This window comes from Aythya marila (genome assembly GCF_965140915.1).
Source record: "Aythya marila genome assembly, chromosome: 1".
Classification (NCBI taxonomy): Eukaryota; Metazoa; Chordata; class Aves; order Anseriformes; family Anatidae; genus Aythya; species Aythya marila.
In genome coordinates, this window is record NC_139042.1 from 135373128 (window position 1) to 135394609 (window position 21482).

General features: G+C 41.2%; 1 protein-coding gene across 6 annotated transcripts in view; it reads left to right on the forward strand.

Annotated features, from left to right (window-relative positions):
* The first annotated feature begins 2281 nt into the window (after positions 1-2281).
* Positions 2282-21482, forward strand: part of ATXN10 (ataxin 10) — a 121533-nt gene continuing 102332 nt past the window's right edge. For 2 of the 6 annotated variants that reach the window (XR_014319576.1, XM_082784919.1), the window contains exons 1-3: positions 2287-2544; positions 6412-6603; positions 10729-10811. Coding sequence is in view for 3 of the 6 variants with exons in the window: in XM_082784919.1 (XP_082641045.1) it covers positions 2408-2544; positions 6412-6603; positions 10729-10811 (412 nt within the window). In the remaining 3 variants the exon portion in view is untranslated. Of the gene's footprint in view, positions 2545-6411; positions 6604-10728; positions 10812-21482 lie in introns of all 6 variants that reach the window. The other 4 variants (XR_014319574.1, XR_014319575.1, XM_082784921.1 and 1 more) reach the window with 4 other exon arrangements.

Consider the following 21482-nt stretch of genomic DNA (forward strand, 5'->3'; position numbering starts at 1 on the left):
AAGGTAAGCCAAGAAATGCATGTTTATTTCTAAAAGCAGAACACTTTCTTTAAACATAAATTGTGCATTGACTAGGTTTGGTATGATAAGAGTAAAATCCCCACCGGGTCTGCTGCTGAGGTGCAAGGTATTGCTCACAAGGCCTCAAATAACTGTGCAGGACAGCAAGGCTTTGCAGAAACTTGAAGATGAGAACAGTTGGAAGTGAATAACAACTGTTTTTTGTTTGTTTGTTTGGTTGGTTGGTTTTGTTTTGCTTTGTTTTGTGTGTGTGTGTGTGTTGCACTTTCTTTTAGAGGTATTATTTTCAGATTCTTTCATCTACCTTTGGAAATTAAATTTGGTTCCAGTCTAGTGAGGCTTTCCATGGTATTTGGCTACAATTAGTCTTTTTATCCACTGGAAGGTTGAATTTTTATCCTGATGTAAATATGTTAACCTTTTGTATGTGTATTTAAAACATACTGAAGTATCTGCTTGGATCTTTTAGAGGCAAGCATCTCTCAAAGTGAATGGGACAACAGCAAGGAAAGGACTACAGAGGTTTTTATGGCGCACACCAAGCATTTCACCTGCAGGCTCTTGGTGGAGCTGGCCAAGCCGCTTTCCATCACTTATCAACAGTCCTGGCTATCAGGGGAAGTCCCAGTCAACGGGCGGCTAGCAAACATGGTGCCCATCTACAAGAAGGGCCGGAGGGTAAACCCGGGGAACTATAGGCCTGTCAGTTTGACCTCAGTGCCAGGGAAGCTCATAGAGCAGATTATCTTGAGTGTCATCACACGGCACTTGCAGGGCAACCAGGTGATCAGGCCCAGTCAGCATGGCTTTATGAAAGGCAGGTCATGCTTGACGAACCTGATCTCCTTCTATGACAAAGTGACACGCTTAGTGGATGAGGGAAAGGCTGTGGATGTGGTCTACTGTGACTTCAGTAAGGCTTTTGACACAGTTTCCCACAGCATTCTCCTCAAGAAACTGGCTGCTCTTGACTTGGACTGGTGCATGCTTCGTTGGGTTAAAAACTGGCTGGATAGCTGGGCCCAAAGAGTTGTGGTGAATGGAGTCAAATCCAGTTAGAGGCCAGTCACTAGTGGCATTCCCCAGGCCTCGGTACTGGGGCCAGTCCTCCTTAATATCTTTATCGATGATCTGAATGAGGGAATTGAGTGCACCCTCAGTAAGTTCACAGATGACACCAAGCTAGGTGCGTGTGTCGATCTGCTTGAGGGTAGGAAGGCTCTGCAGGAGGATCTGGACAGGCTGCACTGATGGGCTGAGGCCAAGGCCAAGTGCTGGGTACTGCACCTGTTGCGCAGAGCTACAGACTGGGAGATGAGTGGTTGGAAAGCTGCCTGGCAGAAGAGGACCTGGGAGTATTGGTTGGTAGTTGGCTGAATGTTCACTATAGTCAGGTGGCCAAGAAGGCCAACAGCATGCTGGCTTGCATAAGAAGCAGTGTGGCCAGCAGGTCTAGGGAAGTGATTGTCCCCCTGTACTCGGCTCTGGTGAGCCCGCACCTTGAGTAGTGTTGTTCTGGGCCCCTTGCTACAAGAAGGATATCAAGGTGCTTGAGCAAGTCCAGAGAAGGGCTACCAAGCTGGTGAGGGGTCTGGAGAACAAGTCTTATGAGGAGTGGCTGAGGGAGCTGGGCTTGTTCAGCCTGGAGAAGAGAAGGCTCAGGGGCGACCTTATCGCTCTCTAGAGGTACCTCAAAGGAGGCTGTAGTGAGGTGGGGGTTGGTCTGTTCTCCCATATGCCTGGTGACAGGACAAGGGAGAATAGGCTTAAGTTGCACCAGGGGAGGTTTAGGTTGGATATTAGGAAGAACTTCTTTACTGAGAGGATTGTTAGGCATTGGAACAGGCTGCCCAGGGAAGTGGTTGAGTCACCATCCCTGGAGGTTTTTAAAAGACGTTTAGATGGAGAGCTTAGTGATATGGTTTAGTAGGGGACTTGTTAGTGTTAGGTCAGAGGTTGGACTCGATGATCTTGAGGTCCCTTCCAACCCAGACAACTCCATGATTCTGTGATTCTGTAAGAATCGCAAGAAGGCCCCGACGGCCACAGCAGACCCTTGAAAAGAGGCTGACTTTTGAAAGACGGATACGCCCACAGTTAGCTCGTCAACCATGTTTCTGAGGTAGTGTTTTGTACGCCATGCGCTCGTAGAGAACGGCTCCGGGCGCACAGGCCAGACACCTCCAGCGGCGGGGCAGCTATTTTGTGGGGTGGACATCCCCCCCACATCCCCTCCGCAGCGCTCCCCGGCACCAAACACTCAGAAAAAGCAAATAGCGGGATAAAGCGCTGGCTCCCCGCTCGGCGAGGCCATACTCGGGTCGCCCCGCGGGGCCGGGCCACCGCCATTTCCGTGGGGCGGGGCTGAGCTGCGCCGGGGCTGGCGATGGCGGCGGCGGGCTCAGGGTCGCGATCGCTGCTCGCGGCGGCGGCGCGGCTGGGCCGATCCATGGCAGCTGCGCCCGCGGCCCGCCTGGAGAGCGTGCGGGCACTGACGGGTCTGCTGCGGGAGGCGCAGCACAGGTAGCGGGGAGGAGAGGCTGGCCGCCGCCACGTGGGCCGGGGGAGGGAGCTCCGGGGATCGGGGGGGAGGGGGGGTGGTCGCGGGACACACGATAGCAGTAGTCCTTCTAGGCCCCTGTGAGAGTGGCGGCTGCTAGGGGCAAGATGCAGCTGCTAGTGGCAAAATGCATCCTGGAGGGATGAGTAGGTGTGATTTGAGAGGGGTAAGGTGCTCCTGTAGCGGTTTCGTCCTGCTTGGCTGCAGCCCAAGCATGACCTGTGGGGTGAGGATGGTCTCTGTAGGCTCCTCACTGTGCAGCAGGGCAGGTTTGATTGGGAGGAAAGATGGATGTGCCTTGTAACTTCCAGTAGACAAAGTGAAAACATACTGTTACTGGAGAAAGCAAGAAGCTGATGTGGAGCATTGCTGTGCCTCTGAGGTCAGGGTTGGATGTTTGCAATGCCATGCCACACATGCTTTAGCAGAGTTCTTTGGAAGTGTAGGGGTTCAGGTGTGAGTGTGCTTCTAAATGTGGTTTCAGCTCTTTCTGGAAGGTAGGAGGCTGCACAGATTGGTGTGGAGCTCATGGTCAGTCTTTGTAACAGTAGTTGAAGGCTGTAACATGTAGAAGGTTTGACCTCTTCTTTCCTAACTTAGTACAAAATTGTATTGTTGTTAATTTCTGGTAAAATTTCTGTTGATTTAATAAATACACATGTAGAAGTTGTGTGTGTGTGTGTGCAGGGGTTATACTTAAAACCACTCTCTTGTGGTCTCTGTATATACAGGGGAAGTCCCTTTTGGTTTTCTTGTCTGTTTCCCTGGGGAGACAGAAGGACCGTGCAAATTTTTGGCTTGTGCACCAATGCTTTCTCTGCCTGTTTCTTGCCTTCTTCCTCAAAACTTCTGTAACCACCTTTGACAGAGGAGTAGATATTCCCCAAATAACTGAGTTCTTTGGGCCCAGGTGGTCAGGTTGAAGAGAGATGCTGTCATTGCTCTTCTAAGAGGCAATTGCATCCCACAGGATGTGACTGAATAGGTATGAGAACAACTTGGGAAATACAGTGGGAAATACTGTTGGTGCTATTGAACTAGAAGGAACAATCCAGTGGCTGCTTGGTACTTGGGATGTACAGTGGTAATTCTTTTGTTACTATGGAATTGATAAATCTTCAGCGCTTGTGGTAACAAGATAGTAATAATAATAAAAAGTGAATGCCAGGGGTTTGTAATTCAGAAGCAAATACAGGAAGGAAAATAATGTCCCAGCTACGAGACTGCTGTGTGGAATTCAGCTGAACTCAAGTCTTCTGTGTGCTTCACTAGGGACTTCAAGCACCTTTAAGCAGATGACTCGATTTCTTTGTTTCTATAGAATCATAAAATATCCAAGTTGGAAGGAACCCTCAAGGATCATCAAGACCAACTCTTGGGTCCCTAAAGGACCACCACAAAAAAACACCACTGTCTCTCCTTTCTGATATGTGATAATCCACATTTATGTTCACAGTGAGGACAGGTGCTTCCTTGTGTACATCTCATTTGTTCTGTTAAGACAGGCAAAAATTTCATCTTTGTGTTTAATTGGAACACCTAAACTCTTGCTCTGTATTAATTGAATGAAATTTTTCTGTTTCAGACTAATATTAAGAGAAAATTTGTCACAGCAGCTTGAAACCCTTGTGATCCAATATCTGATCTAAACTATCATTTTTCTAGGTAACTTTCTAACAAGAGTAGAAACTTTTCCAGAATGACTTTAGGTTGTGCTTTCAACAGAATAAAGTGTTGCTAGAACACGTACTAAAGTACTTGCATCTTTTTTTTCATGTTTTACCCTTTTGTTTGGTTGGTTTTGTTTCTGTTTTATCTATTTAAAATAATCTAATGTTGCATACTAGTATACGTCTTGCCATGGCTACTGATTTCTTTATTTTGAAGCTGTGTCAGGAAATGACCCTTTTCAAGGGATAATCCAACAGGTGGCACAGACAAATATAAAGGAAACTGCAATCAGACTAAGAATTGTTACAATATTACAATAATCTCAGTGTTGTATCTAAGTTCTGTATGACATCTTCACTCTATAGAGAAAACATGGCTTTTGAGCATTTGGGACAGGACCCAGCTGGTTCTCCTTTACCAAACTGTAGCTCTTCTAATGTAATGTGTAGAAGAAAGGCTCTGTGCATTTACCAGAAGTGTGGTACACCAGCCACTTAGTCTTCTTGTGGCTTGCGTATTTGTGATGAAGTGTCAGGAGCCATACCACTTTTTGCAAGTGGAAGGTTCGAGTCTTGTGATGTCTTAATATCTTAAAATCCAAACCAAATTCCAGACCTTCTTTCTGGTTATTCAAGTTCTGTTTACAACTGAGGGCCAGGTCTGCTTTTGGTCTTTCGTGTGCCATTTTATTTCCCCTCAATATTACTCTTTTGAAAAATATAGCTTTTTTTTCCCCTATAGATAATTCCCACTGATACTGTGTTGTGGTTTTGTTGTGGTATTGTTGATTCTCTTTTTGTCCTTTTTAAGTAGCTGGAGATAGTGTAAGGGTTTCAGTCTTGATCTACTGTGAGGTGTTGGTGTAAAATAAGTATTTCTTGGAGATCATATGTTTTAGTAATTTAATATTTATGTGGTTTGGTTTATGAAAGTGTAATCACTTTTGATAAAGGATAGATAGACTTTCTAGTTGTGTGTATGTGAGGATATCTGAGGGAGAAGCAGAATGCAAGTAATACTGTGTCATCTTGTTTGATCAAGAAATTTTAAAGTTCTTTAGGAATAGTGTTGTGTTCTGTGTGAACATACTTTGTTTAATGTTACTTTCCTCTTTATCTTACTTTCTTCTGTCCTTAGCTTAGGAGTTATTTCTCAATCTTATGTCTTAGAACCTATCTTCCCTATTTGATCTTGAGCACTATGCAGGTCTGCTTAAGCTTCGAGGAAGCTGCAGCTGGATTTCCTTCCCCTCTCCCCAGTAAATTCATGGTATTGATACAGGTGTGGCTTCTTTTCACCAGCAGGCTATATCAAAAATGCCGTATCAATGGTTTTGATTGGTTGTCCTCATCTCCTTTATGAACATAAAATGAGGGGAAGAGTATGTGGATAGCTGCACTTGGGAAGTGTACAAACTAGGCCTATATGACAGACCTGCAGATGTGTGTGTTAGTCATGGGAATCTGGTAAACTGAACTGTTGGATTCTTCAGCATCTCTCTCATCCATTCACATTATTGTCTTTGTGCTTAAGGTTTTGTACTGTTTTCTTAAGTTTTGATATTTTAAGCAGTGGTGTAGTATTTGTTGTCTGCTGAAGTAGAGATTGGACTTTCCCTCTTGACTTTGATTTATACTCTTCAGAATGGTGGCTAGTGCAGACACCTGCTTTTGTCAAGACTTCTTGCTGTGGAGAAATTTGTGGCAGACTATTATAATGAAGCTTCTGGTACATTTTTTTCTTTTGAAACATCTAGTGCTAGTAGCTGCATTTGCTAGTTAAAACAATTCCTGATTCTTAGAACAATATGCAGTGTCATGTTATCATGCAAGCTGTATACAGAGACTTTTTGTTTGTTTCTAAGGTTCCAAAGTGGTGTTGGAAAGCTGTGAGAAATACTAAGGCAACAGCATTAATTCTAAGCCATAGTATTAATCATATTAGTAGTATTAATACGAAGTCTTTTCCTGAATGGCTAGTGGGATAATTGTGAACACATACTTTGTGCTTTCCACTTGAAGGATCTTGTTATGCTAAGGGTAGTTACATATTGTTGCAGAAATACCTTAGTGTTAAGAACAAGAAATATAACTGACATAATATTATCCTTTTTGATAGCAGAGCAGTTCTTGTGCTTACTACAAATTTGTTCGTTTCAGAGAAATGGCACAAGAAAGTATATTTCAGGATCTCCTCAAAATCCTGACCAAAGCCTTGAATGAAATTGAACAGGCCTCCAAAGACTCCTGTGAACTGCTGGATTTAGACACCTGTCTGTTGCTTGTAGCAGAGTGCTTCAGATGTCTGAGGAATGCCTGTGTTGAGTGTGCCAAGAATCAAGACGTCATGAGGTATAGTTTTGATCCATTTTAACCTGTACAAAATTATAACCTTCTGATGTTTGTGTGGTTTTATATAGAGATTCATATTTTATTCTGCTGTGTTAGTTGATTTATTAACTGGTATTTCGTGTTTGATTCAATCACTTGAAATGAAGTATGCAAGTAACAAAAATAGCTGACCTATTTGTAGGTCAGAGTCAGGAGCACTGATGAATGATAGAAAGAAGCATTTGTGTTCTTAGTATGGGTTGATTATGCAAATGATATAAACCTTTTATAAGTTTCACTGTAGAACTATACTTTTTTTTCGTACCTGTCATTATGTTTTGGGGGGTAATGTAATGAATAAGTAAGCAGTCTTAATTATCAGTTATATGATTTTTATTTTTTCTAAGTACATATAGGTCTGTCTAGTACCTATGGCAAAGTACTGTATGTAGAACTCTACATTTCAGCCCTCACATGTGTACAGTTAATATCAATGCTAATAAGTCAGGCTGCTTAAATTATTCAGGCTTTTTTTTTTTTTTTTTTTTTTTTTTTTTTTTTGCCTGGGCCTGCTATAACGTTGAAGGGATGCTTGGGATACAGCTAGCTGTCATAACTGAAAACCTGGTAGTCTACCAGCTATTCAAAAGAAACTCTAAAACCAACCAACCAATCAAAACCAAAACCCAAACCTGCTTCAAATTTGCTAGTTCATGAAGAACTGGAATACCGTCATAAAATGTAGTTTCTTGAGACTTCTCAAATTTTATTTAGCTTAATAAAATTTAACTGGGACATGGGACAAAGTTCCAGCTGGGGCAGAATCTTTGTTAATGCTGTAGAAGTTGCAGGGCTGTTTGTAGAAATCATTAGTTTTAGAATAAGTTAAATCTGAGTTCAGGCTCCTATGTGTTTGTTTCTGGCAGTCCTAGCACTTGTGATCATGTTGTGGATCAAGAAACTGATCTGACAGAAAATATATTTGTTATTTTTGGGTGGGTGGTTGTTCAGCCAGCCTGGATTCCGTATTTGTAATGTATTGTAGCTCCTTAATCACTCATCTTAACAAAAGAGAGAGAACTGAATTGCATGTCTGGGATGGTAGTAGAATTGTCCTTTTCAGTAGCATGACAAGTACATTAATGTATTTATTATTATTAGCGTACATTAATGGGTCTAATTTTAACTCTCTCATGGAATTCAGATATTAAACCTGCTTGCAAACAGAAATGTGCTCTGCACTGGTTCTACCCATGCTGCTTACTTACCCTCTCTAAGCAGTTAGCATAGCCTTGCACATTTAGGAAGCTGGATGCTAATAACAGCAGTTCCCTTTAATTTGCAGGAGGAGGAAAGCCTGTGTGTATAGAAAGTTCTGATGGTGTTTGTAGCAGTGATTGGCTTTGTAGGTCGCTCTTTGGGTATTGTTTTGGCTTTGTAGCAAGGTAATGGTGTATGCACCACAGTGGCTGCTCTGAGCTAACAACATATTGGCCATATGTTTGTGCTGATTTTAAACAGTTGCAAATGCACAGCTTGTTTAAGGATTAAATATCTTTAATTATTAAAAGTTGTGAATAGAAGAAAAATTATGTGCCTTTGATTTTGAAGTGTGCAACATTCAGATATTCAAAAAAAGAAAAACTACAATTTTTTTTGACCAAAATCAAAACTGATTCTGTATTGGAAAGAATGTGATGATTGTAAACACATGGGTTGTTTAATAACTTTGAAACTACTGGGGAATACGAAGCTTTGTTCCTTCCAGTTTCTCTGTTTTGCATGTGTCCTGGTTTCAGTTAGGACAGAGTTAATTTTCTTCCTAGTAGCTGGTAGAATGCTATGTTTTGGCTTAGGATGGGAAGAGTGCTGATAACACCCCGATGTTTTAATTGTTGCAGAGCAGTGCTTACACCAAGCCAAGGACGTCTCAGCTTCTTGCTCTGTCCTGCCAACGGGCAGGCTGGGGGTGTAGCAAGAGCTGGGAGGGGACAGCTGACTCAAACTAGCCAAAGGGGTATTCCATACCATCTGACATCATGCTAAACAATATATAGGGGTGGCTAGCCGTGGGAGGGGGGCTGGACTGCTCGGGGTTAGGCTGGGCATCGGTCAGTGGGTGGTGAGCAATTGCATTGTGCATCACTTGTTTGTACACATTATTATTAGTAGTACTATTATCATCATTGTTGTTATTATTATTATTATTGTTGTTGTTATTATTTTCCTGTCTTAATAAACTGTCTTTATCTCAACTTGCGGGCTTCACTTTCCCGTTTCTCTCCCCCATCCCAGAGAGGGAGGGGGGAGGGTGAGCGAACGGCTGTGTGGTGTTTAGCTGCCGGCCGGGTTAAAGCACGACAGCATGCTATGAAGAAATTTGGGGTCTGAAGGAATGGGAAATGTTTTGATTTTAATGGATTGTATGTATACTGGTGTGCATGTATGCGTTTGATATCTATAAATCCATCCTTGGTTTCTTTTCTGTTGTAGAGAATAATGGGAAAGATAATTTGTTTGTCTAACACCTACAGAGGACAAATAGTTATTCTTCATTCATCTGTGATGATGTGATATTTTTGCAGTAAGTCATGCCTGGGTGTGGAGGTTTGGCAGATACGGTATTATGAAGTTTCAGTCACTCTGTCTTGACTGATCTCTTCTCAAACAGCTTTACTACTAAAGTACACAAATGAGTTAAAAGCTGAAACTCCTTCCATTTATAATGTATTTTTTGATTTTTTTTAAACCCCTGTTGCATGTACATTCTGACACACATTGTCTACCTCTAGGATTGCTGATTTTTGGCTGTGGAATTATTTTGTCATTATTGATTCCAAATGGCCACACTTCTGGCAGGCTGTAAATTAGTTTATATTTACTGACACCCTGTGTTTCTAATTATAGCAGGGATAAATGATTACTTCATCTTCTTTGCTTCTTGCCCAGGGTTTTGTATGTTTCCCTGTTATTTGACCATGTTGTTTGTTTGATAGTAGTCACCAGTCACTTCTTCAGGGTTTTTAAGTACTTGCAGTTTATTACTAAATAGCATATATCATGGCTTTCCTTGGATGCTAGAACTTCAAGCAAACAAAACTGTTCAAATTACAGGAATAACCTGCTAGTTGTTAATATTGGATTTAGAAGAATAGCAAAATCTGAAGGGAAGAGTACTTAAGTCTGAATCTGTTGTGTCCAAAATTGTTATTGTGCGGTCTGATGAAGTCAAAGATATATCAATAGCCTCAACTTTTCCCACTATTCAATAAAGAGTGTCTTCTGAAGGTTCAGTGGGGGAATATTGCATCATGCCATAAAAAAAAGCACGCCAGCGTGAGAGGGTAGGTGATAGGCTTTTTGTGTGGCTTTTCCTAAAATTTGCTCTTGCTTTTTGCTGCAACACTAAATGAACTCAGGTTTCCTTGATCAGTCCAGACATAACTGCTTCCTCATTGTTCATTGGCAGCTGTTGGTCTAGGAGCTGAATGTTGTAGTTATCTGTAAGGATATGTGAAAGCTCAAAATAAGTATATAAGCTTTTGATTGTGTTTGTTTCCTATTCTTTAAAAGTTATTAAAAATTCAATTATGGCATCTCTTCTTTAACTACTTGTATTGGGTATAGAACTGTAATCACATAATATAGTTGCTATGGATTTCAAAGCAATTCATATTTTGTGCCTTCCCTCCATTGGTTATCATTAGAATGTACCTTACTTAGAGATAATACATAAACTAAGGCAACCAGGAATAGTGTATTACGTCTGAATTATTTTGAATGGTGATGTTGTGAAAATGTGAAAACTTACTCCTTTCTAGATGTTCTTTCTCTAATGTATTCTTAGAAAGGCATGGAGAAGCTTTACAAACAGAGAAAGGACACAAATCTTCTATCTTAAAGAAAACAGGATGTTTAACACCAAACTGTAGAAGTCTGAAACAAAATGTAAACCAGTTCCTTTCACTTCTGATGGCACTACTATGGCTACTGATACAGTCAGACCCAGTAGGAAAAACTCCTTAACATTTCAGAATTTCTGAAGATTAGTTGAAGACATGATACTAACTAAAGTGAAGAGGATTTTTGCTTTTTTGGGTTATATTTCATATGAAGTGTTCTTTATTTTTTCCAATTTTATAACAGGAACTTGGGTCTCATCACTACATCTGTCCATTTGATCAAACTGCTTGATGGAATAGAAATCAAAGGAGAACCATTACTGACTGGTAAGGCTGTAGATTTTGTTAAATACATCTGCGCTGTATTTTTATGTGGAAAGTCATGTGGTGGTATGATGTCACCTTACTTTTTTTTTTCATAAGCAAACTCAATTGTTTCTTGAACTGCAACATGCTAATTCTGTTTTTCCTTTTTTTTTTCTTCCTTAATTTGGGTGGTAGAATAGAAAGGCAAAGGTATGTGTGCATAGTTGGTGTTTCAAAATTGGGTAAAAAGTGGGCCTTTTGTTATGCTACCTGAAAAAAAAAATCTCAGCCCCAGATATTTTATTTCTTTTTATTCTTTTCTTTTTCTTCCCCAGACTAGTTCCATTGTATTTTCCCTCAACTATTCCCTGTAGATTTTTAAAGATTTGTGGAAACTTCATTACCCAGGATATCTGAACTAGGAAAAGGCCAAGTTCTTATAGAATCTCCATTCAAAATATATTCTGTTGTTTTGCTGTTTCTTTATTTGATCTGTGCACGTAATGAAATAAGGAAATGTTCCTTTTTTTATTTATTTTGATGGCACTTGAAATAGTTGATATGATTCCAGGAAACAAATCTTGGCTATGAGTCAAGTTTGTTTCCAGGAAACAAATCTTGGCTGTGAATTATTATTTTGTTTATTTTCATTTATGTACTGTTTGCTGGGTGGCCAGGGTAATAGCTGCCAAGAACCGATTTGAGTACTATTTACATGTCCTTAGTGGATGAGTTTTTTTGTTTGTTTTTTTTTTAATTAATATAGTGAATAAAAAATGTCCTTCTTGTCTAATGCCAGTTATTACTAGTGATTTCTACAAAACTCATTTCACCAAAAATTAAGACATTTTTCAGTATTTCTTTTCATGTTCTGCGTTTCTCTGTGTGTGTATGTTGAGCTTGATATAGGGCATTGGATCACACTTCACTGTCTTGGATCCCCTTTGCCATCTGTGTTTGTAGAGAGTAGGAAACATTTGGTTTCTCTTGCTGCTTTTATTTCTTTTCACTGCTGTTACATGGAAGAGGTTTTTACTGGGTTCCTGTTGCTGCTTTTCTCTAATTTTGTGAAAGCAAAACTACAGAATGGAAATAGAGTAACCTGCTGTTCAACACCTTTATGAATCTGGGGAAGTTCAGGATATTGCTTTTCCTTTTGCTGCTATATTTGGCTCTAAATGAAGCCTTTCGGGCATGTAATGGCATTATGCTTAAGCCATGTTTACTTCTTCATCTGTTGGTGTAATCCTTCTTCCAGGGGCAGACTGGTAATGCAAGCACAGTCTTTCAGTGGAGGAGGACAAGGACTAAATCCTTTGGATGGCAGAAGGAGGGTTTGCTTGATTAATGTGAAGAGGAGGAGTGACTCTCAAGCTGTGTCACAGAGTCAGTCATGCCTTGGAAAAGGCATGAAGGCCAAGAGTGTCCTGACCAACAATTGTGAACCCCATTGTAGACCAGTAGGAGAAAAGGAAAAGTGATAGGAACTGGATAAGCTGGTATTGCCCTGCACAAAATTGTCTGTGGAAGGGTCATTGGCAGCAGTAAGATTGAAAGGCTGTCCTGGGGAATTGGACTTCACACCTTCAGCTTATTCACAGCATCAGGAGTTGTAGTGTGGAATCAGTGGTTCCTCACAGCATCTGGAGGAGAGTGGGATGTACCTTTTGTTGGGTACTTACATGGCATGAGGTTTTCCCCTCAGTCTTGTGGCAGCTGATGCCTCCTTGATGAGCTATTGTAAGGACATGTGCTGTTCCTTTTCTGTTGGGATCTGAGCAAACTGCAGTGAATGCTGTTCAGCAGAAAAGAGGGGAAAGAGCACAGTAACTTGAGTAACTGCTTCAGACTCCTTTTCCTATCTAGAGGATATTTTGAAACATCTTTAACACCACTGAAAACAAGGGGGTGGGAAATTAACCAGAAGGTTGTTAACAATAATTCCATAAAAAAGTGTTTTGTGGCTGTTACACTGCGTAGCCATTCAACATAGGATTTAAACGACAAAATGAGTTTGAGTTATAATTAATTTTTTGATATATTGACCCAGAGTAGTTGGTTCACGTGATACTGTATGTAACATTGATCTTGTTGGGAAATATCTGTAACTAGAAGGGTTTAGGTACTCCACTTATGTTAGTACAACAGCAACAAAAAAATGGAGACAAGTGAATGTTGCTAATTCCATGCTGAATGATCTGGTGAACTTTGTTCCAAGTGAAAATTGTGCTCTAGGCACTACCATAATCACCTTCCATAGGGTGTGCTTCAGAAGTTAACAGCTATATTCAACAGTGGATTATTAACTATACTTTGAAAAAGTTTGGTAAATTCTGAAATCGGACTTGGAAAACATTGTTGAAACAAAAGAAAACCATGAAATTAGTGTTACTGTATTTATTAACTATATTTCTGCTTCATTGTTCTTTTTATATTTCATGTGGGGAAATAAGGTCACAAGACAAAGAGTCACATGTGTATTTTGTTCTAGCAGATAATAAGGTGTTAAGTAGCGTATTTCAAATTGTTCATTTGGATATGTGTCCTGTTTCTTTGTTTAAATTGGTGCTTGAATCTGATGATCAATCTTCATGTCTGTTTATATCCTTAAGGTCTTTTGAAAACCTTCAAGTTGCTTCCATAGCAAAAGTCTACATAAAATAAAAGGATAAAGAAGTAATTCTGTGTTGTAGAGTGAACAACACTAAGTAAAGTTTCAGTTTGTTCTGTGTGAAAACTTCCCAAACCATGTCATTGTAGGCTAAATACATTTGAACTTCCAATTGTATTGTATTTATGAGGAAGAGAGATTGAAAATTCTTGAGGCAGACTGAAAAAAATCTTTTAACCTGATCTGTGATTTGTTTTCACTCTTTTATCCATTGGTAACCATTAAGTCTCTGAGTGGTGTAGTACTTTTTAAGGAAATATCAATATATTTACAATTTATGATAGATTAAAAAAGAAATAAAGTATATATATGCCTTTGATAGTACTTTAACCAGTGTGTTTGTTCTCAGGGAGGGAAAGAAATGCCTGTTGGGATGATATATTAGTGATCAAAGCAGCAAAAAAAAAAAGGAGATGCACTACAATGAGCTGTGATTAAAAACTTTCTAAGATTTGTTCAATTAAATCTAGTCTTCAATGCACCTTCTCTGCTAGGAAAAAAAACACCTTATTTTTATAAAATAACTCATTTTTAATAGTTTATCTTAGGCCCACCTATGATATACATGGTTAATATGGTTAATATTCATTATCTTTACTGAGGCAACCCTGCTGCAAATTTTCAGCTGTATTTGGTTTATGTGACGATGGCTTGATGGCATGGGGGTGCAGGGGTGGCCTCTGTGAGCAGAGCCCAGCAGCTTCCCCATGTCAGATCAGAGCCAGCTCCACACAGCTCTGAAGGGACCTGCTGCTGGCCAGAGCCCAGCTAGTGAGCAATGTTAGTTGTGCATCTGTGGGAGCAGATTGAATAAAGGGAAAAAAACTGCTGGGCAACAGCAGCTGGGAGAGAAGAGTGAGAAGCAGCCCTGCAGCCCCCCAGGTCAGTGCAGCAGGAGAGCAGGAGGTGCTCCAGGCAGGCAGCAGCAGTTCCCCTGTGGCCTGTGGAGATGCCCCTGGTGGAGCAGGCTGTCCCCCTGCAGCCCATGGGTCCCACATGGAGCAGATCTCCATGCTGCAGCCTGTGTAGGAGCCCCCAGTGGAGCAGGTGGCTGTGGCCTGGAGGAGGCTGTGGCCCATGGAGAGCCCCCACAGGAGGAGGCCCCGGGCCAGAGCTGCAGCCCATGGAGAGGAGCCCACACAGGAGCAGGGGTCTGGGGGGAGCTGCCGCCTACCTGTGGGGGACCTGTGCTGGAGCAGTTTGCTCCTGATGGATGGACCCCATGGTATGGAGCCGTGTGGGAGCAGTTCTTGAAGAGCTGCTACCTGTGGGCAGCCCCCACAGGATCAGTTCAGGAAGGACGGCATCCCGTGAGAAGGACCCCACATGGGCAGGGGCAGAGAGCCACTGTGAAGGAGTGGTGGATATGCAGTGTTAAGGACTGATCGCAGCCCCCATTCCCCTGTGCCACTCAGGGGATGGAGGTAGAAGAGGGTGGATGAGGAAGGAGAGGAGGAATTAGTTTGCTTTTATTTTCTCACTGCTCTAATCTGTTAGTGATAGGCAATAAATTCCATTAATCTCCTTATGTCGAGTCTGTTTTGCTTGTGACAGTAATTGTTGAGTGATCTCCCTGTCCTTTTCTCAACCCTTGAGCCCTTTTCTGTTGTATTGTCTCTCCATCTTCCTTTGAGGAGGTACAGTGAGAGAGCAGTTGTGGTGGAGTTCGGCTGCCTAGAAGGGTAAAACCACCACATCAGTGCATCACATTCTTTTTCTTCAATAAAAAGCTAGATAAATTCCTGTATGCTTGTAATGTACTTCTCCTGTCCAGATGTGGAAAAAGATGTACATGTTATGCCATTAAGGCAATGGGCCAGAAAAGCTGAAGGTAAATTAGCATATCTTACCTGGAGAAACTCCCTAAGGCTTCAGATAGTCTAAAAATAACTAGTTAATTCCTCAATATGACACACAAAGATAATCCAGTGCCACCTGTGAGCCAACCATCCCTGTAATAAATTTCTTTCTTTTTAATACATATACTAAAAGAGCATTTTTAGACCTTTCACTTACAGATAATTGTTGCTACTCTTCCGTTGTTCTTACTTCCTAATCTTTATTTTTAGTTGCACTCCATAGCCTAATTTGTCTTGAATTTCCTTAAATTACATAGTTGTAATTTGTGTTGATCCATTCATATTTTGTTGCAATCGGAGAAGGAAAACTTCTTTAAGTTGTTGGCTTTCACTGTGCTTGCTACAATTAGATGAGTGTAGGGAGTTGCTTAGTGTCCTTGCCCTGCAACTGTTTAGTGGTTTGTAGCCCTTCTATGCAGGGTCAAGACAGATTTGTGTCAAATAAGTCACACATACTTGTAACTGTGCTCTGTTTTCTTACTGCTCTGGCAGTCTTCCCTCCATCTCTCTTGGAGACAGAACTTCCTTGTCATGCAGAGAGAAATGGAAGTGATGTATTCCATTGTCAATATCTGAAAACTGGTCCTTGGTGTTCTTAAAACTATATGCAATGAGCTTAGGAAGTGGGAGATTGTGTAAGGTGGCACTTAACTTTTTCAATTGTAAAGGTTGGATGTTGCTGGTGGGAAAACTGATGAGATAACAAATATTGCCCTCCTGTTCCCAGTTGAGAAATAATTTGAATAGTGATTGAAAATACAGGAACAATATTTACTTGTGGAAATTCCGTATGCAAGAGGGCCATTTGTTTCCTGATTAACTGATCTGAGACGTGATCTTCCAGGAAATAGGTAACAAATTCTTCAAATTTTTACTAAATAGTCTTGTGAAAAAGAAATACCTCTACAGAGTATAGATTTAGTAGCATTTCCATAGTACCATCTCCACATCCCTTTTGTTTTATTTATTTATTTTTAAAAATAGCTTTATCATAACAAGCTTTTTTCTGCTGTGGGTACAAAGACCAAGAACATTAGCCAGAAGAGCAGGCTGATGAAGCTGCCAGATGAACTTTAACTGAACTTAAGCAGACCCAGATCTCTTAAGAGCTAAGAAATAGTTCAGTATGTTAGGGATTGCAGCAGACATAGGAAATATCCTTGTCAGAATCACAGAATCACAGAATTTTCTAGGTTGGAAGAGACCTCAAGATCATCGAGTTCAACCTCTGACCTAACGCTAACAGTCCCCACTAAACCATATCCCTAAGCTCTACATCTAAACGTCTTTTGAAGACTTCCAGGGATGGTGACTCCACCACTTCCCTGGGCAGCCTGTTCCAGTGCCTCACAACCCTTTCAGTGAAGAAGTTCTTCCTAACATCCAACCTAAAACTCCCCTGGCTCAACTTAAGCCCATGCCCCCTCGTCCTGTCACCAGGCACGTGGGAGAACAGACCAACCCCCACCTTGCTACAGCCTCCCTTGAGGTACCCATAGAGAGCGATAAGGTTGCCCCTGAGCCTCCTCTTCTCCAGGCTGAACAAGCCCAGCTCCCTCAGCCACTCCTCGTAGGACTTATTCTCCAGGCCCCTCACCAGCTTCGTCGCCCTTCTCTGCACCCTCTCAAGCACCTCAATGTCCTTCTTGTAGCGAGGGGCCCAAAACTGGACACAGTACTCGAGGTGCGGCCTCACCAGAGCTGAGTACAGGGGGACGATCACCTCCCTAGCCCTGCTGGTCACACTGTTCCTGATACAAGCCAGGATGCCGTTGGCCTTCTTGGCCACCTGAGCACACTGCTGGCTCATATTCAGCCGACTATCCACCATCACTCCCAGGTCCTTCTCTGCCTGGCAGCTCTCCAACCATTCCTCTCCCAGCCTGTAGCTCTGCTTGGGGTTATTGCGCCCCAGGTGCAGGACCCGGCACTTGGCCTTGTTGAACTTCATGCAGTTGACCTCAGCCCATCGGTGCAGCCTATCCAGATCCTCCTGCAGAGCTTTCCTACCCTCAAGCAGATCGACACAGGCACCTAACTTGGTGTCATCTGCGAACTTACTGAGAGTGCACTCGATGCCCTCGTCCAGATCATCGATGAAGATATTAAAGAGGACCGGCCCCAGCACCGAGCCCTGGGGGACGCCAGTAGTGACTGGCCTCCAACTGGACTTGACTCCATTCACCACGACTCTTTGGGCCCGGCTATCCAGCCAGTTTCTAACCCAACGAAGCGTGCGCCAGTCCAAGCCAAGAGCAGCCAGTTTCTTGAGGAGAATGCTGTGGGAGACGGTGTCAAAAGCCTTGCTGAAGTCAAGGTAGACCACATCCACAGCCTTTCCCTCGTCCACCCAGCGCATCACTTTGTCATACAAGGAGATCAGGTTCGTCAGGCATGACCTGCCTTTCATAAAGCCATGCTGACTGGGCCTGATCGCCTGCTTCCCCTGCAAGTGCTGCGTGATGACTCTCAGGAGGATCTGCTCCATGAGCTTTCCTGGCACTGAGGTCAAACTGACAGGCCTGTAGTTTCCCGGGTCTGCCCTCCAGCCCTTCTTGTAGATGGGCGTCATGTTTGCTAGCCGCCAGTCGATTGGGACCTCCCCCGACAGCCAAGACTGCTGATAAATGATGGATAGTGGCTTGGCCAGCTCCTCTGCCAGTTAAGAAGCCCAAACAGAAAATCTCCTTCACTTCATAGCATGTGTCTTGGTTTGGTTTGGTTGGGGGATTTTTTTTCCTTTTTTCTATGGCAAATCTTAAAGCTTTCCAACAAAATCTAGTAGACCTGTCGGAAGGTACATTGAGGTTTGTCAGGATGATGTATCTTGAGATTCCAGAGTGAAATCTGGATGTAGTATTCATCTCTGAAATCTGGGGAAAACGGGGATTTTTTTTTTGTTTTGTTTCTCCTGGATAAATTGCAGTGAAGGCACGCCTGTTTTGAAGCAAACTTATGTTCAATAGGCTGATCCTTTCAATGACTTTTTTTTTTTTTGACAGAAGGTGCTTTAATCTTATTGTTTGTAAATAGATCTCAAACCTTTCACCACTTCAAAATATTGCAGATGCTGAAGAATGTGCTTTGAATTCCAACCTAATTGCCTAAAAGTATTTAACTGCCAAAATACTTCCCTGTCCTCTTGGATGAAAAGGCACTGCCTGATTGCTGCCCTGTGAGGGACAATTTTGTTGTGTAAGTTCTCTGAATGAGCTGCTTGTACTTGGAGCAGAACTGAGTGTAACAGCGCTGTGTCAGCCACTGAGCAATGCTGCACTGTTCGTGTGTGCCTGGGAGAGGTGCTCTGAGCCTTAGACCTGCATTCCTCATTTCCATGATGATGGTGATACTCAGGCTAGCTTTAAACCAAGTAGCATAGGTATTGTTATTGGTAGGCTGAGTTGATGCCATGCCTCAAAGTTTGTACAGGTCTTAACCAACCAGGGTTGTTTGCATAAACATACATTAATAGTATTAACAGCAGTTGTCATGGGTACACCTGGAGAGTTCTGTCAAAATCCGTGTTCAGATGTGTTAGCTGTGGTACGAAGATTTAGATCACTGGCTCATCTTAATATCACATCCAGAAATGCAGGGTAAATTAGAGTGGATGATGGGGTCGGATCCTTGTAGAGGAATTTGACTTCGCTTCCAAGTTTCTGAAAAGAACTCAGATGTAGCTAAGCTGCTATAGCTGCTCTATTCAGAAGAGCACTTAAAACATTCCTTTAAAAACAGTGATGAAATACGACTTTATGTAGACTTTTAATACTGCATTTACTATAGTAACTTGAGCATTTTCTGGTAGGATGTTTAGCAATATGACTATAAGATGTCTAACACCTGTTCACACCCTCTATTCTTGAGGGTAGGTGTGGGTAAAATACAGAATATCTTGTTTGAAATGGTTTTAAAGTACCCTCAAATGCCACATACTTACAGGGGAACTATAAAGAAATGTTCCTTGCTTTAAGCAGAAGAGGAGAAGGCCTGTGGTGCTGCTCAGGTAAAGACCACCACAATGAATCTTGAAATCTTCTGTGTGTGAGTTCTTTTTAGTTTTGTTTGTTTGTTTGTTTTTTCCCCTCTGCCTGCCACCAGCATTCATAATTGTTTGGGTTCAGCTTCAGTCCGTGTTCTTTCAGTGCTCAGAGTGATTTGGACCTGATCAGCCATCAGATGTATTTTCTTTCATTTAATGAAAAAAAAAAAAAACAAAAAACTTGCTCTTGACCCATTGCTGCCTTTTAGGTTCGTCATAGTGTAGGAAGAAATTGCACTGGAAAGTACTTTGGTATGTTTTAATCTGTCAGTGCTGAAGAGAAGTACTATACAGAATAAATGGCAATAAGTAACCTTTGAGTTTGGAACACTGTAGAAATTAAAGCATCACTCTTTTGTAGATTAAAACAAACAAACAAAACAAATGCATAAGGTTGTGTGCTAGAAAAATAAGTGGTAATGTAACATAGGCTATATATAGCTTCCAGGTGCATTATTTCTTGCAACAGCCAAACGGGATGGAAGGATTTCATCTTTAGTGAAATAACAAAACAAAATCCTTTTCCTGAGGTCTGCAGAAAGAGAATGTCACACTATTGAGCAAGAGAGAGAGTTGACTTCTTTGTAAGAAAAGAATTTCTGTGTAATTTCTTTATAAAGGTGAGGACATGTTGTGTTAAAACGCCACTTAATTATGAGCTGTACAGTCCAAGTAGGATGGAAAATCCTGTTGACATTTAGTTATGAGGGATCCATAGAAAGAAGTGGGGAAGAGGAAATCAAAAATTCCCATGAGCTGCACTGGATATCTTATCCTTTTTAAAAATGTTTTTAAATAGAAGTCATTTTCAAGGGCTTACAGAACAGATTGTTTAATCATTTTTATTTTTTTTCTTGAAGAGAGTTGAGAGTAAAACAAGAAACTTACAGTTGTTATCTTTGCAAAAGTATTCCTGAAAACAAAAATAAATTAGTATCAGTTACTGATTCAACTGATTTCTACTTCCACAAGAAAGTTGAGAAGAAATAAACCTTTTTGGTTCTGTCCTCTCTTAGAGTAAAATTAAACATGAGATATTTCTTTTTTCTGACCCCTTCCTAAATCTGCAGTCAGCCATTTGGAAGTTGGAATCGCACTGAAAAACAGAGACTGGTTAATTTCAAGGGTATAGAAAAGCAGAGGAAGGTGACATTCTCAAACCTGCCGAAGAACACTAAATTGGTTTTCCTTTTTACATTTTTAAATGGGCAGTTCTGTGTCCTTAATTGCTCTTGGAATTCTGTCAATTTTTATTAATCTATTTATTTATTTACTTATTTATTTTCTTCCCCTGCAAGCAAGTTTGCCTCAGCAGCAGTTTTTTTGGTCCCATTAAAAATATTATATCTTGGCAGTAGGAAAATGAGCTGGAAGTAAATACTCAGACTTCTTCAGAAACTATCCGACTAGTTCATATGCAGAAACAATTAGTTTGAAAATCAGGACATTTAGGGCTTACGTAACTGGCCTAAGAGTTTTAACAAACCATGGCTCATTTTTGATACCTTCTCTTTTTTTTTCCCTATACCTCATAACTTGGAATTAGTGGTCATGCAACAAAGTACTTCAGTAGGAAAGAGAAACAGAACAGTCAAATAGAGAGCCTAAATATTTTTTACCGTATGCCAATATTGACCAAAGAAGCTTGTCTTTTATCTTTTGTGCTTCTGTTTTATTTCCTGTTCAGTATCTTTCATGTTCCTGTTTTAATCTTTTAAAAATTTGTGTTCTCCTTTCACTGCTTTTTGTAGTTCATTAATCACGTTGCACTGAACGGTTTAATTTCCAAATTACTGATTACATTTTATATTATATGAAAAATAAATATATATTTTTAAAATATGCTTGGCAAGCATAATGCAGCAGTAAAATTTTACTGGACAGACTTAATAGCAGAGCAAAGATTCAGTGTTCACCCAGTGCATTTGGGAAACTATTGTTAACTTTTATTGCCTATAAACTGAGACCTCATTTTTTTCCCCTCTTCTCACTGAACATCAACTGTCTCCACACAGACTTGCTTATATGGATTTGATTGTAATGTAACTACAGTTGGAGAAGATGAAACTTCTCAATTGTATCCTGGAGATTCTCAAACACAATAGCTACTAAATTTAAAC